This window comes from Canis aureus, chromosome 8, assembly GCF_053574225.1.
Source record: "Canis aureus isolate CA01 chromosome 8, VMU_Caureus_v.1.0, whole genome shotgun sequence".
Taxonomy (NCBI): Eukaryota; Metazoa; Chordata; class Mammalia; order Carnivora; family Canidae; genus Canis; species Canis aureus.
Window position 1 is genome coordinate 36,009,728 of NC_135618.1, and position 21,665 is coordinate 36,031,392.

The 21,665-nt window shown below is 41.4% G+C and overlaps 1 protein-coding gene across 4 annotated transcripts in view; it reads right to left on the reverse strand.

The window, feature by feature from the left end:
* SLC16A4 (solute carrier family 16 member 4) overlaps nt 1–21,665 on the reverse strand; it is a 29,349-nt gene that overhangs the window by 7,435 nt on the left and 249 nt on the right. For 3 of the 4 annotated variants that reach the window (XM_077905817.1, XM_077905814.1, XM_077905815.1), the window contains exons 2-8: nt 20,947–21,045; nt 15,803–15,935; nt 14,825–14,968; nt 14,493–14,654; nt 12,243–12,734; nt 9,622–9,833; nt 8,510–8,603 (exon numbers count right to left, since the gene is read on the reverse strand). In XM_077905817.1, the coding sequence (XP_077761943.1) occupies nt 8,510–8,603; nt 9,622–9,833; nt 12,243–12,734; nt 14,493–14,654; nt 14,825–14,968; nt 15,803–15,935; nt 20,947–21,033 (1,324 nt within the window). In that variant the 5' untranslated portion in view covers nt 21,034–21,045. Of the gene's footprint in view, nt 1–4,966; nt 6,932–8,509; nt 8,604–9,621; nt 9,834–12,242; nt 12,735–14,492; nt 14,655–14,824; nt 14,969–15,802; nt 15,936–20,946; nt 21,046–21,665 lie in introns of those variants that run through there. The other variant, XM_077905816.1, reaches the window with a different exon arrangement.

Below are 21,665 nucleotides of genomic sequence, written 5' to 3' on the forward strand. Positions count from 1 at the left end.
TGACCTCAGTGAAATGTTTCTTGGAGTTGAGCAAAAGAGTGAAATCAGCTAGGAGAAGTCTGTATTATGTTGATTGTGATTGCCCTTCATATATCAAAGAGACAGGCAAGATGACAGTCTCAGATTTCTAGAAAGGAGGAGAAATGGGTTGTAGTGGTTGTCTTTATAAATCCCAGAAGATTGGTAATAAGCCTTTCATTTCACATACACATTTAAAGTCAGAATGATGTTTTTCTGAAACATTAAAGATTAAAACAGGGATCCCTGGGTGGCGCAGCGGTTTAGCGCCTGCCTTTGGCCCGGGGCGCGATCCTGGAGACCCGGGATCGAATCCCACGTCGGGCTCCCGGTGCATAGAGCCTGCTTCTCCCTCTATGTCTGTGTCTCTGCCTCTCTCTCTCTCTTTCTCTGTGACTATCATAAATAAAGAAATAAATAAATTAAAAAAAAAAAAGATTAAAACATATTTAATATATTTTCTTACCAGGACAGGGAATTATTTAGCGTATTTTAGAACTCTCCACGTATTTCCATGCAAAATTTAATGAAATGATTAGTTTTAAATCTGTTTCTCTTGGAGCGCCTGAATGGCTCAGTTGGTTGGATGTCTGTCTCGGACTCAAGTCATGATATCCAGGTCCTGGGATTGAACCTCATGTCGGGCCCCCCTACTCAAGGGGGAGTCTACTTCTCCCTCTGCCGCTCCCCGCGCCCTGCCATGCTCTCTCTCTCAAATTAAAAAAAAAAAAAATGTAAATCTTTTTCTTATTCATACTTGATAACTGAGATATTAGCATATTTTTAGAATTCTAAGATCCATTTGCCATTCAGTAGATTAATCATACAGTTGAGTATTTAGTTTATATTTATATTTATAAAATTAGCAAATATGAATGAAGTGTAGCATCTAGGGCTATGTCATATTATTGTTTTATGAACTATTAGCTGTCATAATCAAGCTTAGATTTACATGACTACTAAGTAAGTTAAGTTCAGGGCTTCATTTGTATTGAAACATCTACCGTATTTGGTTAATGATCAGCCTTTTTCTACCACTGAAAGTAAAAGAGACTCTAATTTGGTCTGATTTTATTAGATCTCTGTGCTTTTTTGGTAATAATATAGAAAAGCTGTGTACAAATGCACTTTCAGCCCTAAACAGTTTAAGGCTCTTGAGTGTATATTTTTAAAGGAAATCGTTGTTTGGTAGAGAACCTATCATATTCTAACTGCTTTAAATGTAAACACGTAAGTTGGCATTCAAAGGACGGGGTTTCTTTGTGGTCCTAGCAAAAGCACTGTGAATGATAAAGCCAAGATAATGTAATTAACCATAATCCAGAAGAGTGTGCATCCATCTAAGTGTTCAGTGCATGCTGAGTATTACTGTCTGTAGCCAGCAGTCTGAGGAATAGGACACTGGCAGCTGGTACAGACTGCCTAAGCTAAAAAAAAAAAAAAAGACTGCCTAAGCTAAAGTGCCCTTGTAAGCTTTTCCTCAGTGTTTACAAACTACTTGCCTCAGATTCATCTGAGATGCATGTTAATCGAGCAGATTCATTGGCTTCCCTTAAGCATAATTCATGGGTGACCCAGTCAGTTCTTATGTACAGTAAAATTACAGTCCAAATTATTTTTTTATATCTATGGCTACAACCCTATTTTAAGCAGAAATGTCTAATAATATGTCTTGTGATAATATAAAACAGCTAAAAAGATAGGGGTCAGCTTCCATAAACAGTTTTGCAAGTGATAGTCACAGAGAGAGAGAGAGAGAGGCAGAGACACAGGCAGAGGGAGAAGCAGGCTCCATGCACGGGGAGCCTGATGTGGGATTTGATCCCGGGTCTCCAGGATTGCGCCCTGGGCCAAAGGCAGGCGCCAAACCGCTGCACCACCCAGGGATCCCTCAAACTTGATATTTAACATAGGATTCTAAATTTATTTTTTTTTAAAGCCAACACTTTTAAATTATTCTGTCATTCTATGGGCAAAGCCATGGGTATTTAAAAATGAGTGTAACATCCTAAGAAAGAAATAAAGAAATACCTCTGATCTCAGAACTAGATTGTTGAGCTTCTTTTTTTTTTTTTTTTTTTTTGCTTTTTTTTTCTTTTTTTAAGATTTACTTTATTTGGGACGTCTGGATGGCTCAGCAGCGGCTCAGGTCCTGATCCTGGGATCTGGAATCAAGTCCCACGTTGGGCTCCCTGCATGGAGCCTCTTCTCCTTCTGCCTGTGTCTCTGCCTCTCTGTGTGCGTGTGTGTGTGTGTCTCTCTCGTGAATAAATAAATAAAATCTTTAAAAAAAAAGATGTACTTTATTTTAAAGAGAGAGCATTCGAGCAGGGGGAGGGACAGAGGGAGAGAAACTCAAGCCAACTGCCTGCTGAGCATGAAGCCTGAAGCAGGGTTTGATCCCATAACCCCACAATAATGACCTGACCTGAAATCAAGAGTTGGACACTTAACTGACTGAGCCACCCAGGCGCCCCATGAATCCTTTTTATTAGGATTACTACTCTAATTTTATTATTGGTCATCTTGTTAAAACTTGAAATATACCTAGCAGGCCCTTTAATTCCCAAGTTCCTTGAATGTAGTTCAATTTAGTGGTTGAGAATTCCATAAGTGACTAGCCAGTGTTGAATTAGAACTTCCAGCCGTTGGGCTGGGGCATAGTGGCAGACTTCTAAGGTGTACAAATACAAATGATCTTTAGTCATCTGAGTCACTGGACCTGTTGGCTGGCTATTAGCAGCCTTTTCATTTTAGGGTATACTATATAAACATTTTCTATACGGCCATCATGGGAAAAATCTTGGGAAACATGGTTTTAGCATATTTAAACCTCACTGCCTTTTTCTAAGGTTTTTTGTTTTTTGTTTTTTTAATTATTAGCAGGGGGAGAGGAAGGGAGAGGGACAAGCAGTCTGTGCTGAGTGCAGAGCCCCATGCAGTGCTTGATCTCACAACCCCAGACTGTGACCCGAGCCAAAACCAAGGGTCAGCTGCTCAAGTGAGCCACCCAGGTGTCCCAAACCTTACTGCCTTTTAAGACAGCAGCTCTCTAAAGTCCACACATAAGTAAGATTTACCAAGAGTGCTGTAAGTATTTGCTCTATGCTATGAATTTCATTAAAAGGATCGTGCTGTGTGTTAGGATTTTGAAGCTTGATTTTTTTTTTGCTTTGTGAAGGAAAGGCTACCCCACCCTGCCCTCTTTTTAACCACAGTAGAGCACTATATAGAATTTATTTTTTTTCTTTTTTTTTTTAAGATTTTATTTATTAATTCATGAGAGACGTTGAGAGAGAGAGAGAGAGAGAGAGAGGCAGAGACACAGGCAGAGGGAGAAGCAGGCTCCATGCAGGAAACCTGATGTGGGACTCAATCCCAGGACCCCAGGATCACGCCCTGGGCCGAAGGCAGGCACCAAACCACTGAGCCACCCAGGGATCCCAGAATTTATTTTTGATGTTTCTGTAGGAATTCATCAATCTGAGGAATACTGAAACTACAATTTTGGGGGGCATTATTGTTTATGGGGAAAATAATCACAGAATAACTAATCTGTATGATTTTCTTTTGCTTCTTTAGGATATAATATATTCCCCAGGATTTAGAGGACAGAGAAGTCTGCTCTGCCTTCTTACCTCTACCTACCCCAGCCTCCAAAGTAGATTTATAGCAGATCAAAAGGTTGAGCTGTTTTATATTTTTCCAAATAAAATTTCAAGTCTTAGAGAAATTTTCAGCTGATAGGCCAAGATAATAAAACTATAGTGGACATGGTTGGTAGAAGGTGGACTGAGCAACAGGTGGAATATGTTTCATGTTGTATCTGAAATGAGGATAGAATAGAGAGAAGGAGTGACCATTTCATGAGGAGATGACCTTATCTGGGTTAATGGAACAAGAAACCAGCTTAGATGGGTGAACTTCCATTTTAGCCATTGTAAAACACAGATGAGTTAGTGTAAGATTACCAGTTTCCCTCATGGTATTGTTGATGTGGTGTGAGGTTAACAATTAACAGCACGAGGGAGATGCACTTCTCCTTTAGAAACTATTTAACTTAATTGGAATAGAATCAACTTATAGTTCAGTGTTAAGAAATGGCTTTCCAGGTACGCTTGGGTGGCTCAGTTAATCCTAGGGTCCTGGGATAGAGTCCCAAATTAGGCTCCCTGCAAGGAGCCTGCTTCTCCCTCTCTGTGTCTCTCATGAATAAATAAAATCTCAAAAAAATAAAAAATAAAGGTAAAACAGAGTTAACTCATTTTCATATTAACTAAATTATAGTGACTTAACCAGATTTTCAATTAATGAAGTCGAGAAAGAATATATATTCTAATAATTTTAGTTTTAGAGGCTCTAAACCATTGTCCTTAGTATTAATTTCTGGCAGTTTATGTGACAGTGCTGCACCATGACCCTAGGCACTGTAGAAGAACATTAACAGAATGACTTCTGTCTTCTGTGTTCCCTATAGCAGCTAGGAGAGCGCTGTGCTAATTGCTTGATGATTATTGAATGAATACTGAATTATAATCAAATAATTAACTGGTGGTAGTTTAAGAGCGTTTTCAGGTTATATTTATGATTGATTTTAAATATATCTAAAATGTATATATTAGCGTGATATAGGCATTCATCCATTGGCAGTGGAAGAGAGGGGAACTGTATTCAGTTTTGTTTTATAGGCACCTTGGTGGTGGTGGTGCTGTTTTTTTTGTTTGTTTTTTTTTAAGATTTATTTATTTATTCATGATAGAGAGAGAGGCAGAAACACAGGCAGAGGGAGAAGCAGGCTTCATGCCGGGAGCCTGACACAGGACTCAATCCCGAGGCTCCAGGATCGTGCCCTGTGCCAGAGGCAGGCGCCAAAACACCAAGCCACCCAGGGATCCCCAATGGTGATGTTTTTAAGTGAAACTGAGCCTTTAGCGTTTTTGAGCTCACATGTCAAATGTGTTGGATATAAGATTAGAAATTTCACATTCCTGCTTATATGTCAGGGAATATGATTATATGCTTGGTTTGCCCAGGGCATGATTTTTGTATTTATAGTGCTTTTTGCAGGTTCATTTTTGTTAACAGGGATTAACTAGAAATATAGTAAAGTTTTAAAACATTAGTACTTTTTATTTTTCTACAATCTTCCAAGGCTTCCGTCTGGGCCAACTTGTAGCTCTAGATGTCATCTACCAGCAAAAAATAGCAGTTGGGGTTGGATGAGCAATGACATTTGACCTACACTTAGGTCTGTTGACTACTCTAGGTCAGGAAACTAACACTGAATTTGTCACAGGGTTAGGAATAGGAGGGGCTGTGGGGTAGAAGAAGCAGACTGGGTGTGGGGCGTAATTTTTTACTTCTTTCCATTTCTGTCCAGGTCTGTTATTTTCATTTGAGATCTGATACATGTTGTTGCCCCTATGTTTCTTACCATATTTAATCAAGGTTTGTGAAGGTCTTGCCTGTATGCTCTATTTACATTTTTTAAAAGAAAAGTATTTTTTAAAAACTCAGTCATATGATTCCTATGGGTTTCTTATGCTTTTTTTTTTCTTTCCTTGAATTATTAAAATATGCTGTGTAGGACTAACTTGTTTTTCTTTTTTCATTTCCATACAGGAAGGAGAAAATACTGTTCATGTAATTGATGTTACAGTTTTTAACTGGTGTTTTAACTGAGGGTTATTGTGAAAAGTCTTACTGTTTGCTAGATTCCTATGCCTGTAATATGCCTGTAATCTTTTCTAGGAATTTCAGGTTTTGCAATTTGATAATAACAGATCTAGGTAAGTACAAAATGAGCATCTCCTGCAGTTCTGAAAATCTAAATTTGGTTGAGAATTTAATACTTTATAACCAGTAAGACTGGATTTAGTTAAAGCTGAAGGCGATAAAGTGACTGCCCATACCTGTTGAGAGCTGAGTCAATCTGTAAATCAACATCTCTGATGTTTCTTTGGTCCTTGCTGCTGGAGTCAGAAGTTAGGAACAAGTCTAATGGCCTTTGTAAAATTCTCTTTGTCGTTTCACTGAGGAATGACTTAACATGAGTAAGGACTTACTGAAGTTTCTCCCTTTAACAAGATGCTTAGCCTTGCTGTCGGTGAGAGATCATGGTATAAAAAAGGAAATTTAACTGAATTTTACATTTAATTATTATAATCTTAAGATACTGTGAGCAACTCCCAGACTAAAAATCTTTATATAAGCTATCAGCATCAGCCTTATCATTTCCTTTGACTATTTTGTAGAACTTATACAATTTATGATGCCTAGATAATATTCTCAGAATTAGTGTTTAAAAATTCTTTTCATGAGCTCTCCTTATATAGTACCTAGGGTATTGTGGACATTGGGTAATAAAAGGATTGTAAATTTTTTTTTGACTCATTGACTGTAAGAAATGTGTGTTTGATATCACATATACTTTATATTACACAGGTGTGTGTGTGTGTGTGTGTATGAACTAAAAATTTAAAATAAAGTGATGCGGTGTTTTTTAAGCTGTTCTGTTGTAGTCTATTCTTTTTCTTTTTTTTAAATAAGATAGCGAGAGAGCAGGGGCAAGGGACAGAGGGAAAGAGAAAAGCAGAGTCCCTGCAGAGCATGTTGCCTAACGTGGGGCTCCATCCCAGGACCCTGAGATCATGACCTGAGCTGAAACCAAGAGTTGGGTGCTCAACTGACTGTACCACCCAGGTGCCCCTAGTCTATTCTTCTTCATTAAAAAAATTTTAAAGATCATGACCCAACAAATTGGTTTTAAGACCCAACACACATCTGGCGTGATCCTGGAGTCCCGGGATCAAGTTCCACATTCCACATTGGGCTCCCAGCATGGAGCCTGCTTCTCCTTCTTCCTATGTCTCTGCCACTTTCTCTGTGTCTCTCATGAATAAATAAATAAAATCTTAAAAAAAAAAAAAAAAAAAAAAAACTTCTCACGTATTGAACTCTTGAAACATTTTAAGATGTATATAAAAACATACAAAACTTGAAATCTCTAAACATGTTACCTGCCTTTATCATTTGAATAAGATACTCTGTGCCCTGGTATTTATTATCTCCCTCTGCTTTGGACCTAATAGGCTTGGAAAGTTTGAAGGCATCACTGGGATGGCCAGTGAAGAAGGATTAAAAAAAAAAAAAAAAAAGATCAAGAAAATGCATGGGCGCAAGCTATATTTGAGCTCTGTTTTTTCTAGCTCGCTGGCACTAGCTATAGCGCTGCTCAGCTAGGCACCTCTGTGGTCTCCTGTTACCAGTCCCTAAATCACAGTTCTGAACCTGAATTTAAAATTTCAAGCCTGCTTTCCAGGTGTGAGGTATAGGCTAAGCTAGACCACATGGGCTAAGGTGTGCTTGTAAACACGAATAGGGGTTGGTTGTATATTTGTATACACTTTTAGCTTAGAAAAATTTTCCTAGATTGAACTTCAGTTAATGGTGTTTGCTTTCTTTCCAGTAATTTTTGTTATTAATCTTATACTTTCCCTTTTGATATTTGCCTTTTTCTAGGCCTTACATTTAGCTGCACACCTAAATAGGATCATCATAAAACTTAGTTTTTAAAAAATGATAGACAAAATCGTATCTTTTCTGTTTCACTTCAGGATTGAAGGTAGTAAAAGGAAATTTTAAGCTGAATTCCTTTTTGTGTATGATTGAAAATTCTGTAGTAATTTGTACATGTAAACATTGAGAACCTGTAGTGTGTAAAACACTAAAGTTTAAGTCTTCTCTAGAAATATTTCTGTGTGAGTAGTCAAGAGTCTTGGATTAAATGTTCAGCATGCACAAAATGTCCATTTAGGTTAAAAGTGCATACAAAATAATGTTTCAGTCTTAATGCTAGCTTAAATAATCAGAACTCCTGTACTTGTATTTAATATTTTTCCTGTACTTGTATTTAATATTTACCAGTGGCTAGCCCCACACATCCTTTCCATAGAGATTCTGGCCTGTAGGCCAAGTGTCCCCCCACCTTCAGTACAGATAGAATATGAAGGGCCTCCATCATCCCTCTTGGAAAATAAAAGATGCTGGGAAGCCCTGGGCAGCTATGTGTATAGCTCATCTGAAGAGCAAAGGGGTCAGGCAGCCTTTAAGTTCTTTAATGACTCCTGCTCAGACAAAAGATGCTAGTGGTTGGTTGGTTGGTTGGTTGGTTGGTTGGTTGGTTGGTTGAAGACATCATAGGTCTTTAAGAATCATATAAAACTCTGGGCTGTCTCCCCTGGCAAGTAGACACACACAGTTCTAAGACTCCCAAGATAATGTAAGAAGGTGCTTAGTTAACCTCTTACTATCTATTGTGTAAATCCTCAGATTCTCCTGGGTTGGTGATGGAGTGTTGAGAGTCAATGTAGGAACAGCGGAAATCTCATCAGTTTTTTACCCCGATACTGTCATTGTATGTTACCATTCATAATGGATCATTTTCTTTCATAGCTGTTGAAGTTTGTTCAGAATACAGCTGGGCTATTACCTGCTATCGGTGGTCCAGAAAGGACAGCCATCCCAGCAAAGAAACTGGCAAGTCCCAAGAACTGATGTGCTCTAGAATTCCCAGACAGATCAACCTAAAGGGATTAGAATCCAGTGTTAGCTATATTGAGGGCGAAGTTCTGTAGAGACCTATGCTTGCAAAGGGATAAATACTATGAGCAGTTGACTTCTTAGGTGATTTGGATGGCCCTTTGCCTTGATACTATAAAAGAGCTGAGGCAAACAGGGAAGAGTAATTGTGCCAGGCAGGCAGTGTTTTCATTATATTAGTAAGGAACATGGGGTTTATTTTAAATCTTTGAGGTGTCTCAAGGGTACTTTTTCTCCCCTCACCCTCACTGCTTTTCTCTATTAGGAAGTGGTATTTATATTCTGAGCCAACAGTGGTATTCCCAAATCCACCTATGGCTAAATACCAGCCACTGGTCTGTAAGAAGTCCATCTTCCCAGGTTGATTTCAGCTTTAGAAAGTTTGGTTTTTGCAAAAGCCTCATATAATATCCTACAGCCCTTACACGAATATTAATATCAGGCCAGAAGTTTCCCTGGGATTCTGTTCCAGTACATTCAGCACCTAAGTTCTAAGAAGACTCCATGAAGTATTTGAGTATTTCCATTGCTTTTGGGTACAGGACTTTAAGTCAATTTGGGGTCAAAACAGAGAGAAATTAAACAATATCCCTATTAAAGTACATAGAACTTCCTTCAGCAAGAGAGGAGCCACAATGGTCAGGAAGCCCGTTTTTCTCTCAGGGAACCCCTCAAGGTGGTGTCTTAGAAGGAGTCAAATTTCTGGAGCTGAAAGAAGTAAGCAGAAACCTAACCTTTTGGGAGACTGAAGCAAAGTGGAATCCTGCTGATCCCTTTTTTGCTTTTTTTTCTTTTTGCATGTAGATAGTCTTCCCATCATTTGTCCCCTCAGAGGTAAGACGAAAAACTGGATAGGATATAGCTACCAGGTTTGTGAGGCCTTGCATATGATTTTTTTAAATTACAAAATTAATACAAAATATGTATTATCTTTGGGGAGGTTATTATTAATACTTGGTTTTACTAAATGAATTAACACTGTTAATGAGTATGTCTACTCACCAGTACAGGAAGTATCATTGCCAGGTAACCACCAGCGAAAACGGCAAAGAAGATGGTATAGGTCATAAGTAGTGGAAATGTAGTGGCCAGAGGAGCAAGCAGGTTAGTGATGCCACAGAGGATGAGGTAAGACTTGTGGTAATGATACTTCTTGATCCAGTTTTGATCAGCAACCCATCCAGCGATTATCTGACTGACCGTCTCAGTGATACCTGGAACAAGATTGAAATGGCCCTATGAAATCCTTATTCCTTTTTCCCTAGCCCCTTTGGAAAGTGTTAACTGCATAAGACCTTTTTCCCTAAGTAATAGGACTTTCATCCTGAGTCAAGGACATAGAAAAATGGTCTCATTTATCTCTCAGTAGATTCTATCATTTATTTACTTGTTCCAAATACATCAAATACAATGCCAAAAAGGCTCCTCCAGAGTTGGGTAGAGGACCCCTCCGGTTTTTTTGTTTTTTTTTTTCTCATCATGTTTGGAAAGCTTGTACCACCTAACTAGGAATCTCTGGTTACAGAGGACCCAGGGCCTTCCTCAGGCATCTCAGGTGCCTCAGCAGTTTAGCACCACCTTCAGCCCAGGGCCTGATCCTGGACACCCTGGATCGAGTCCCACATGGGGCTCCCTGCATGGAGCCTGCTTCTCCCTCAGCCTGTGTCTCTGCCCCCCTCTCTCTCTCTGTGTCTCTCATGAATAGATAAGTAAAATCATTTAAAAAGGGGCGGGGGGGCGGGCAGCCCCGGTGGCGCAACGGTTTAGCGCCGCCTGCTGCCTAGGGCATGATCCTGGAGACCCTGGATCCAGTTCCATGTTAGGCTCTCTGCATGGAGCCTGCTTCTCCCCCTGCCTGTGTCTCTGCCTCTCTCTCTCTCTCTCTCTCTCTCTCTCTGTCTCTGTCTCTATGAATAAATAAATAAAAAATCTTAAAAAAAAAAAGAAGAAGAAGAAGAAGAAGCCTCCCGCCTCCCTCAGGTGAGGGAGAGTTCTGAAAGACTGGTAGATCTTGTAGTCAGTGTTGCTGACTATGGTGGAAAACTGGACATTATAAATAATAAAGCCTTATGCTGAAGAAAAATAGATTGGGACTCGTTCTTATGATTGTACATAAGGTTTTGGTAATTAAGTGCTCCTTTTAAGGGTATGATGCTTAACTTGGAAATAGGCAGAAAATATGTTGTTTGTTTTATTTTGCTTTTTTGGAAATCTGGAAATGCATGATCATTTTGAACAGTGGAGCTAGGGTGTAAACAAAATTTAAGAATCACATATCTCAGTTTCATGGTAACAGAACATTCTTATTTTTTATTGATTATGAACTAATGTAGCATTTAAATAATGAAACATTTTACCAGGAGTAGCATGTGCTACAGTTGCTTTGTACTTTAAATTCTTCCTAAATTGCTCCACAAAAAAAAAGTTGGGCGGTGGAGGGGGGGACAGAAAATGCATACTAGTCTACTTCTATTTTTGGTTATTTCCTAGGATATGTATGGAAACTTTGTTACATTCATATGTTCTTTATGTTCTGTGGTCCTGTTGCACCACCTAATCTGATCTAAATTGATGACTACCAGACATTTTAGTGAAAAAAGCAGTTTAGCTATGTATCATTTTCTTGTTTACACAAGGCTCAGTTGGCTGAAGTGTGGGGTATCTTTGCAGTTGCAGGAATGGGGTATAGTCAGTTTTGTGAGGACTGAGTAAGCAATCTTGAAGAAATTCGGGAAAGAAAAGTTAATATCAGGCTACTTAGAATTTCCAGATGTTTAGAACAGTTCATTTCCATGTCATCCCTTTTCATTTTTTTAACATTCCTATTGTGTGTATTGAGAGAAACCCACTTCCTTTAAAAAAAAAACTAAGCATTTTACTTCCTTACATTTTTATACTCCACTAAAATGATTTTCATAACATTGTAATTTGCCCAGTCATCAGCCCAGTCATCAATGAATGGCCTTAACAGGTGTACTTATCTGTCTTACTATGAGTGCAAGGGGGAAAATTCTTAGCTACACATACTTATAGAACATTATTGAAAGCTTATGATGGGCCAGGTACTATTCTAAACTCTTCCTGCATTGCTCATTCAATCCTGATAATCTTATGAGGATAGGTACTATTATCCCTATAATACAGATGAGGAAATTGAGGCACAGAGAACGTGACTAACTTGCCCACGTTAATACAGCTAGGAAATACAGAGCAAAACCTGAACCCAGGAAGTCTAGCTCTAGAACCAGTCCTTTCAACCTCTGCCTTATTAAGCTATCTGATTTTCCTGCTTCCTGGAGTGTCTGTTGCCAGTTTTTTAAAATCAAATATTTATCCAGCAAATACTTAATGTATACTTTGTCAGACAGACACTGACATGAAAATAAACAAGACTTGCTTAGGGGGCCACTGTCCGATATAGAGTACCTGTGTGCATGGTGCAGTGACAGATCTGTGGAGGACATGCCTGGTGCTCCCACCAGCCTGACTTCTTCTTTCCTGGCCCTCCCATAATTCCTTTCTAAAAAACTGTTTTTCTTTAGTTTTTTATAAAATGAAATAAATCTTTGTAAAGTTAAGTTCATTTTTCCTTTTGAGTTTGAGATCAAAGTATGCTTGCTTACCGGCTACAGAAATGAGGTAGGAGGCATCCATGGTGTCAATCCCCAGTGTTCTGGCTCTGGCCACCAGGTGAAAAGTAGGGATGAAATATGCCAACTGACTGAGGAGGAAAGACCAGGTAAATATGTAGAAGAAAGGGTTTTTTAAAAGGTACATGTCAAAGACTTTTTGTTTACAGCTCCATGAAATAGCCTCTTTCTCATAACTGTCCCCATTAGGCTCATGGTTGAGCTCTTTGTTTTTATTTTGTGAGACTCTTAAACTTGTACCAGGTTGTCCAGCCTTCTGCAGAGCACTGTCCCTGATGGTGGCCTCTTGTGTTTCATCGCAGGATGACGTTTCTGTTGTGCACACTGCCCCCAGACTACTTGGAGACAAGCTGCTGCCTTTATTTTTAATATCAGAATTGTTCTCGCTTTTGATATGAATGGGTCTTAGGAGCATACTAGAAGGCACCAAATTCAATGTGATCCCTCCAAGTAATGTAAGGGCACCTAAATGGGGGAGAGAAAGTGAGAAGTTAGGTTAAAAATTACCCCTCTCCGGGGATCCCTTGGTGGCTCAGCAGTTTAGTGCCTCCCTTTGGCCCGGGGCATGATCCTGGAGTTCCGGGATCGGGGATCGAGTCCCACATCGGGCTCCCTGCATGGAGCCTGCTTCTCTCTCTGCCTGTGTCTCTGCCTCTCTGTCTCATAAATAAATAAATACATACATCCATACATACCCACCTACCCCTCTCACAGTACTCTGTGTTCTTAGGCACAGAAGGGGCTCCACCACTAAATATATTCAGTCATAGTGCAGTAATTCCTGAAAACCCTACTTTGTCCCCTAAATTTAACTAAGTATCTAAATCTGTTGACTTCATTTTTAGCCCTACACACCACTATATCTTTGTGAAGACAAGGCGTCTTTTGAAAATAGAAAACCAGAAAGCTGCAACCAGGAGATGGCCTGGAAGGAGGGAGTGTTATTTGTGCAAGAGGAAAAAAAGAAGGTTTTTTTTGGGGGGGGGGGCGGGGGGTAGAGGAGTGGAGTATAAGGGGTGGATATTTGAAATGTTAGAAAATCACAGTGTTTTGGTTTGGTTTTTTTTTTACAGTGTGTTTTATTTTTTTTTTTTTAATTTTTTTATTTACTTATGATAGTCACAGAGAGAGAGAGAGAGAGGCAGAGACATAGGCAGAGGGAGAAGCAGGCTCCATGCACCGGGAGCCCAACGTGGGATTCGATACCGGGTCTCCAGGATCGCGCCCTGGGCCAAAGGCAGGCGCTAAACCGCTGCGCCACCCAGGGATCCCAGCACCACCCAGGGATCCCTACAGTGTGTTTTAAATAGGGATTTAAGATACCCTAAAGTGTGATAGAAATTTAGGGACAATATACAGAATTAGATGTTAAGAGTCATTTCGGAACCTGCCTTAGAAGAGAGGCCAGCCTTTCATCTCATGCCGTTTTTAATTTCCTTGAAAGACAGTTGCCAATCTTGCTTTGGAGGCTGAGTCATTGCTTCATTTCAGCGTAGTCTGAAGATGGAATTGGCTATAGGTTCTGCTGTTGTGTCTTAGGGATTTGCCAGCTAGTTCTGTTTACTGTTAGACTACTGGTAGGTAGTTTTTCATTTGGGAAAGGAAAAACAAAAACGCTCTGTAGGTAGAAATAGGCTTGTATATATTCTTATATATGTAGAAGTACATATGCATATATTTTTCCAGTAACTTAAGATTTTAATCTGAATGTTTTAGCTCAGGCAAAAAGCAAATTGTAGAGTGAATGGTATTCATTTGTGAAAAATTTATAGATGACCGTATATAAAAGATTAAAGACCATAATGTTCTTTTACCCACTTCTTTTTCTTGGTCTATTTTAGTGAGTCAGATGGAGGTATTTTTTTAACGTGGACTTTTTTCTTACGGGACTATTTGAAAAGAGAGTGCCTTACTGGTGAAAGGAGGAGAAGGGAATCCTTGCATCCCCAGGGGTATCACTTTCCCTGCAAGGGGTTTTGCCCTCCATACTTTCAAACATGAATCTTAGGAACTCGGATTTGCTTGTGTGGGCTGTGGCAAAACCTGCAAGTAGTTCAGCGTGTCTTCTGCTGTGTGTTCTCCAAGGAAGGGGAGGAACATGTTTACTTTAGAAATCATGCTTATTTCTTCCCTGGCTCAAAAATTCACTTCCATTCATCAGAGGGAAGGAAAGAGCTGAACATTATCTTGTGGAATAGGTAGTTCAGACACAGAATGACTTACCTGTCCAGTCATACACATCTATCAGGACTTTTGTAAAAGGTGCTAACAGAAATGTCAGTCCCATCCCAGAACGGGCAATAGCTGCAGAAAGAGCTAATCGTTTTTTGAAGTATTTGATAGTCACCATAGCAGCTGTGTAGTACAGGAAAGCAGAACCCAAACCTAAAGAGAAAAACAATAGCTTGGAATCACGCAGAGTGGCTTGGTATCAGATGAGATATTCTCCTGGACCTGAGATAATTTAAGTAGGCCTTTTGGGCCCATGGATGAGACAGTAAAAAAGAAGGTTCCTAGTTCCATTTTCTACAGTCTTATTTTTATAGTGGACTCACCAGGTAAAAGTCCCATAGTCACACAAAGAAAGGGGATGTTAGTAGCCCAGCTGCTGATCAGATATCCACCAGTAACAAGGAAAGCCCCAAGAATGGAGGCAATTTTCTCTCCAGTTATGTCACACATAATGGCAACCAGGGGACCTCGGAAAAAGGGAGAGGCAAGTACTAAGTTAAACATGCTCTGGCATTTCTTAGCGTTTGATGTGCAATTTAAATGAGCAACTGAAGGAAAACAAGAGGACTTGTGTTCGGAGTTGTATATCCTTTAGAAAGGTGTCTGTGTTAGGTTTCATAATATTCCCAGTCCCACACTACTTTGTTTTTTGGAAAAAGAGCTGTTTTAAAGAGGATTATAAATAAGCAGATTTGAAAATGCATTATAAGACCACAAAATGAGGGGCACCTAGCTGACTCAGTTTGGAAGAGCATGGGACTCTTGATCTCAGGGTCGTGAGTTTGAGCCTCATGTTGGGTGTTGTGATTACTTAAGTAAAACCTTAAAAAAAAAAAAACTACAAAAAAAATCTACAAATGAGATTGCACCTAGTGACCTATGAGTAGTAGAACAAGGTTGAATCATTACTCTACCACGTTTTAGCCCCAAATAAAAGCAAAGGAAGAGGAATTGGTTCTATATGTTGTTTTGAATATGCTTAGATGATGGCTGAAGAACTTCATGGTCTGATTTCCGAGATAGACTGGCTCACTGAACCTGTATTCAGGCACTGTGAAAAGAAACAAGGCATGAAAAATTGAATCATGGACTTAAATAGTTGGATTCTTAAGCATTGAACCCTATTCTGATTTTGTCAAGTAAAGTCTAAACACTGCAAGTCTAACTTTTCTTAGCTTTATCTATTAATGAATCTGAGTTTTAGCAACACTTCAGTCTTAAATGACTGACAGATGAATCTTCTCAGGATTGCCCTTTGTGGTGCTTTTCCTTGGACAGCAAGCTTAATGCCAGCTTTATACCTGCAGAAAAACGAAGGGATGACATGATGGATCCAATCCAACCAGTTTGCTCTGAGGTGCTTTCAAATTCTTCTTGGAAAACCACAAAGAAAATTGCAAATGTCTTGGTCATCCCCATCACAAACACATTTACCTAAATCAAAGCAGACCAAAGAGTCCAAGTCAGGTGGTGAGGCGAGCCATTACAGAGGTTACAGCAGCTTGCGCTTAGATTGCCTCCCTCTGCGCCTCTCCACCACCCTGCCACCAGCCCCAGGTCGCCAGTATTTTTTTTTAAGACTTTATTTGTGGGAAAGAGACAGCACAAGAGCAGGGGGAAAAGGCAGAGAGAGAGGAAGGAGCAGAGACTCCCTGCTGATCAGGGAGCCTGATGCTGGGCTCAGTCCTAGGACCCCAGGATCAAGACCTAAGCCCAAGGCAGATGCTTAATAAACTGAGCCACCCAGGCACCCCCGGTCATCAGAATTAACCAGTTTGTTTGTTGGTTTCACATTATACATTTTGTATTTTGTGAGGTGGCCATGCCCTTGGAGCTCTTGAGTACTTTACACAAAAGCATCTCATTACAAAGCTATGGAGTCAGTCTTTTTATTTTTTTTATTTTTTGCAAATTGTGGTTTAGGGAGATTAAAATTCGCTCAAGATGGGGGTGAGTTTGAACCCAGATAGACTAACTCCAGACCAACAACTATATTGTCAGAATCCCGTCCATTAAGGACAGCTAATTCCATTTAACCTTTGTGAGAGAAGCATGTTGGTCCAAAAGATGAATTGTTCCCATCAGTTCTCAGATTGGCTTTGCTTTAACTTTGCTCTTGAACTGAGTACCCTTCTTCACTTGATATATAAATAGGATGGCCATATAATGTCTCATCCAAATGGAAACTCACAAGGGGTGCTTACAGCAGTTGAGCGTCTGCCTTCGGCTCAAGGCGGGATTCTGGGTCCAGAATGGAGTCCCGCGTCGGGCTCCCTGCATGGAGCCTGCTTGTCCCTCTGCCTGTGTCTCTGCCTCTCTCTCTGTCTCTCTCAGGAATATATAAATACAATCTTAGAGAGTGGAAAGGAGCACTACTATTTTATGCCAGAACAGCAAAAGTAAACAGGTTGGAGGTTCACCTTATGGTGGGTCATGCACCCCTTCCTTTTCTTTTGTCTCAACTAATCCCCCTGGCCAGCACCGCCTTCTCCCTTCCAGGAGGAGGAATATCCCTTTTGAGGTCAAGTTTTCTTTCTGTTGCCTATTAACATTTGTTTCTTAGAATTCTACTTATCCTGAGGGCAGTGAAGAGCAGAGGTCAGGAGGGGGAAACTGGACAGGAAGCCACCCAGCCAGGGTTTGAGGCACTCAGCACAGGAGCCACGTGTACTCCAGGGACTTCCAAACTTCCCCTTTCTTTTTTTTTTTTTTAAAGATTTTATTTATTCATGAGAGACAGAGAGAGAGAGAGGCAGAGACACAGGCAGAGGGAGAAGCAGGCTCCAGGCAGGGAGCCCGATGTGGGACTCGATCCCGGAACTCGATCCCGGGACTCTGGGATCACACCCTGAGCCAAAGGCAGATGCTCAACCACTGAGCTACCCAGGCGTCCCCCCCTCCCTTTCTTTTTTTCAGTGGCCTTAGCTTTCCAAGGCAGACTTTCTCTGCTTCCAGCATGGCTTTGCATCACTTATGAGCCATAGACCCTGGGCTTCCTTTTCACTAATTCCATTTTCTCTGCCTAGTATGCATTACCCGCTGTCATTCACTCATCTCACTCTGTACCTGTTCCATAGACAGGTACAGATTTAAGTTCCCACCAGCATATTCATAACATCATAGTTCCAAGTAGTGTTCTGCAGTCAGCTGCCTTGGCCTGAATCTGGACTCCACTTCCTATAAGGGGTGTGATCTTGGGCAAACTACTTCACAGAAATCAAGCTTTCTTTTTTGTAAAGTGAAGATAAAATGTTACGCTCATAGAACTGAAGATTGAGAGAAATTCAGGTAAGTTATAGCACTTGATGATACTCAAGCTGTTAACTATGATAAAGTTGGGTATGGTGAGAAGAGGATCCTTTAATGTTTTCCCCATTTTTATTTGATAGTAGCAACAAAATTGTCCTTATTCAGAGTGAACAATGCCATGGACACCTGGCCAATATACATTCACGAGTGAAAAAGACATTTTATCAGGCCCTTGTTCAGGCAATGTGTAATCCTCATATTTCTCAAAGTTGCTTCTATCTGGAAATGAGGCTAGAGAGCATAGCAAACCTCAGGCGGCCCCCACTTGTTTTTCTCAGTTCAGAATGCACAGTGGCTATTGCATCCTTTCCTGAGCTAGGGACGCCACAGTGAAGCATCATTCTGTAAAATACCCTTCCTCTTTTTCTGTGGACATGGGTTCTGGGCTGGTGTCTAGATGATTGCTGACCTTTCTTAGCCACCTGAATTTGGCTAGGTTCTATTCCCCCCAGTTCAGTTTCCTCTCTGGTCTGTCCTTGGTGGGTGGGTGTAGCAACAGTCAGTGGATAGGACTTGCCTTTGATGAGTGGGTCTGTGTCTTCCACTGTGTGTCAAGAAAGCCAAGGACACAGCCTTTGCATCAGCTCTGCCTCCCTCAACTTGTAACTTTCCAACTTTGTTTGTATCTTGGCTCAGATATCAAAATTTTTTTCCCCAAGATCTGGATTTTCCCTTAGTTATCCAAGTAGACTAGGTAAGTCTATATTCTAGGACTTCATTACTTCATCCTGGCTTTCGACCAAGGTAGGTGGGTTTGAGTCCTGTTCCGGAGTCCACCTCAGACATTGTAAATCATTGTAAACTCACCCCAAAATAAAAGCCCCTAGAAGTTCTCCCATGGCTGACTCAGCCCCCTCATTTTAATTGTATCTTCAAGAGCAATCCCCCCCGCCCCCCCCCACACACACACACAGAGCTCTCTCAGATCAACTCTCATGACAATATTATCTTGAGAAAGGGGGGCTGGATCAGCCACAGTGGCCCCTTTTGAATAGAGAGCATCAGGCTTTGTCAGAAAGGATTGGGTAATTATTGTTTAACAACTTCCTTCTACTCTGGGTCCCTTTCTGTTATCACCCCAGCTCTTCCTTCCTGGACTACACAAACTAGAGAGCAATCTTAGGTTATCTCTGCTTCCTCACCTCCCACCACTGACAGGGAGGCTACCAGAGGCTTCCTTGTTGCTGAACTAACAAAGCCGTCATCAGTTCTGTGGCATCCAACCTCAAGGCAGCATCTATTCGTCTTAGCTCCTGGATATTTCTGCCTTTGCTTCTCTGGTGGTGCATCGTAGCTTCTCCCATTGCGTCTTAGTTTCCTCCGTGGGCTACTCTCCACCAACCCCGAACATCACAACATCAGTTTTCCCCAGGCTTCTGCTGAGTTGCTCTTCTCCCCATCCCTGATGATTTTACCCATCCTGCCTGTTGGTTCAAGCTGACCGATGTATGCTGATGATTCAGATTTCAGTATGCAGATTCCGTGCTCCACCTGCACGTGAGCTGCTGAACACATTATTGGTGACATTACAGGTCCCACAGACCCTGCCCAGGATTAAACCATCCAAGCATTTTCAAATATTCTTCCCTTCTTCATGTGTCCTCTAACTCAGTGAATGATGCATCATCTTCTAAGTTACTCAAGCCAACAACGCAGGACTCCTTGATTCCCTTTCTCCCTGGTATACTCTGTTAACTGTCCAAATCTTATAGGCCTGTCTCCTCCATATTGCACTGACCTGTTTTCTCCATCCTCATTGTTACTGCTTAATGGTCTGGTTATTAGGAGACACCTGGGCATGATGCTGGGGTTCTGGGATCGAGTCCCACGTCGGGCTCCCTGCATGGAGCCTGCTTCTCCCTCTGCCTGTGTCTCTGCCTCTCTTTTTGGGTCTCTCATGAATAAATAAATAAAATCTTTTTTTTTTTTTTAAATCTGATTATTAGGTAGTCTTTCTTATCACCAACTACACTGGTCAAATAACTTCTATCCCTAGAGGATAATTAGGAAAAGTAAGACTCGTTATTGGGAAGAAAGGTGGGAGATCTGGAGATCCTCACCAGTAGTGCTGGTTCTGCAAAGCCTGTGATTTGGGGAGGTGGGAGCCCCTGGGAAGGCTCTCAGACAGGGCATCCTTAGTTTCCTTATTAGTGACACTTCTCGGAGAAAAGAAAAGTCTACATTCTTTGGTAATGAAGCTAATGTTTAACAAATAGTCCTCTGGTTAGGAGATTTGTATTACATAAATCCTGCCTGAGGACCTGTGACCCTGCTTTCTCCTCCTCTGTCACTAGGGCGAGGCATGATTTCCCATCATCCTATTTGCGGAGCTCTTAGTGATCACATTGTGGACTGCAGGATCGTTAATTAGTAGTCACCGTGACCCACAGTCCCGTCTTTGTGAGGTTCTTACTGTAAGGCAGAGCAGGGGAGGAGGAGGACAGGAGAGATAGGGTATCTTTGTGGGTACATCTCAAAGTTAGCTTATTTGGAAACACACAGAATGTGGAGCTGGTGCCACTGTTACAGTCTTGTTTGGGGCATAGCTGGAATGGGACTCAACAATATTCTAGAATGGCCATGATAACAACTCAGATCACTACTATCTCACAACAACCTTAAGAGCCTCTGGAGGAGGAGGAGGAGGGAAATAAATTAATTAGAAAATGGTGTGCCCGGGATGCCTGGGTGGCTCAGCGGTTGACCGTCTGCCTTCAGCTCAGGGCATGATCCCGGGTTTGGGGATCGAGTCCCACATCCATCTCCCTGCAGGGAGCCTGCTTCTCCCTCTGCAAACATCTCCATCCCCCAGGAGAGAGGGAGGTTGCCGCAGTGTGTATACGGGCGGAGCTGGGAACCCACCCAACAGCAACGTTCAGCACCTGCACATCCTAACTGCCATGCAGCCAGGGTAGAGACGCTGCTGGAGGCAGAGCATCCTCTAGGTGTCGGAGTGGTAGCAAGGAGGGGACCAGAGGGGAACTGGCTTTCGCTCAAGGAGGACGTTTTCAACCTTCTCTGAAGTTCAGTGTAGGCCACGGACTTTGGCAGCTCTCAGCAGTTCTGGCTTTGCTCTGAGCCCTTCTCCAGAGGAACCCTCTTGTGGGCAGTAGGAAAGGGGAAAGGAAATTCTTACCAGGAAGAAATGAAATACAATCATCCATCCCCAACCTCCATCCAGGGCTTTAGTGTAAGGTCGGGCCTTCCTTGCCCTCTGCACCATGATGGTTGGTCCCTGTGACAAGACCAAGACAGATGATTCAGTTGACAAGAAACTGATGTAAACCTTTAAACTTTGTGATATAAAACCATGTGTAATATTTTTAGGCTTACCCCTTTAAAAATAGATGATTTCCTGATTTCTAAATTGTTTACAGACTCTGATCTCAACCTCAAAAATGCAAGCAGGGCATCTTTGGGGGTTTTCTGGAGGCCTGCTGCCTAGCTTCACCTGGCAATCCAGATGACTTTGACAGTTATCTTGAGGCATGTCCTTAGTTACAAGTAAAATCTGCCTGACTACAATGTCTCCCTATCTCTGTTTATTCCATAATCACCATCCAGACAGAACCAGACAGATGAGAAAAAACAAGTGAAAGGCCATGATTTGAGGGACATCAAAGCTACCACAGAGATCTGAATGGCATCTGAAAGAGGACCACTCGTTTAATTTCAGGCAGGAATTGCAAAGGAGATTACAAAGCCTGACCCCACTGTGGCGTGGCTGCTCCGAGCACTGTCCTCCATGTCCTCCCCCTAGGTCTGCAAGCCACATCCTAGGGAAAGTTGTCCATCATCCTCCGATACTCTGCGTGAGCTCCTGACTTAAGAGAAATAAGGAAGAGAGGAGGAGCT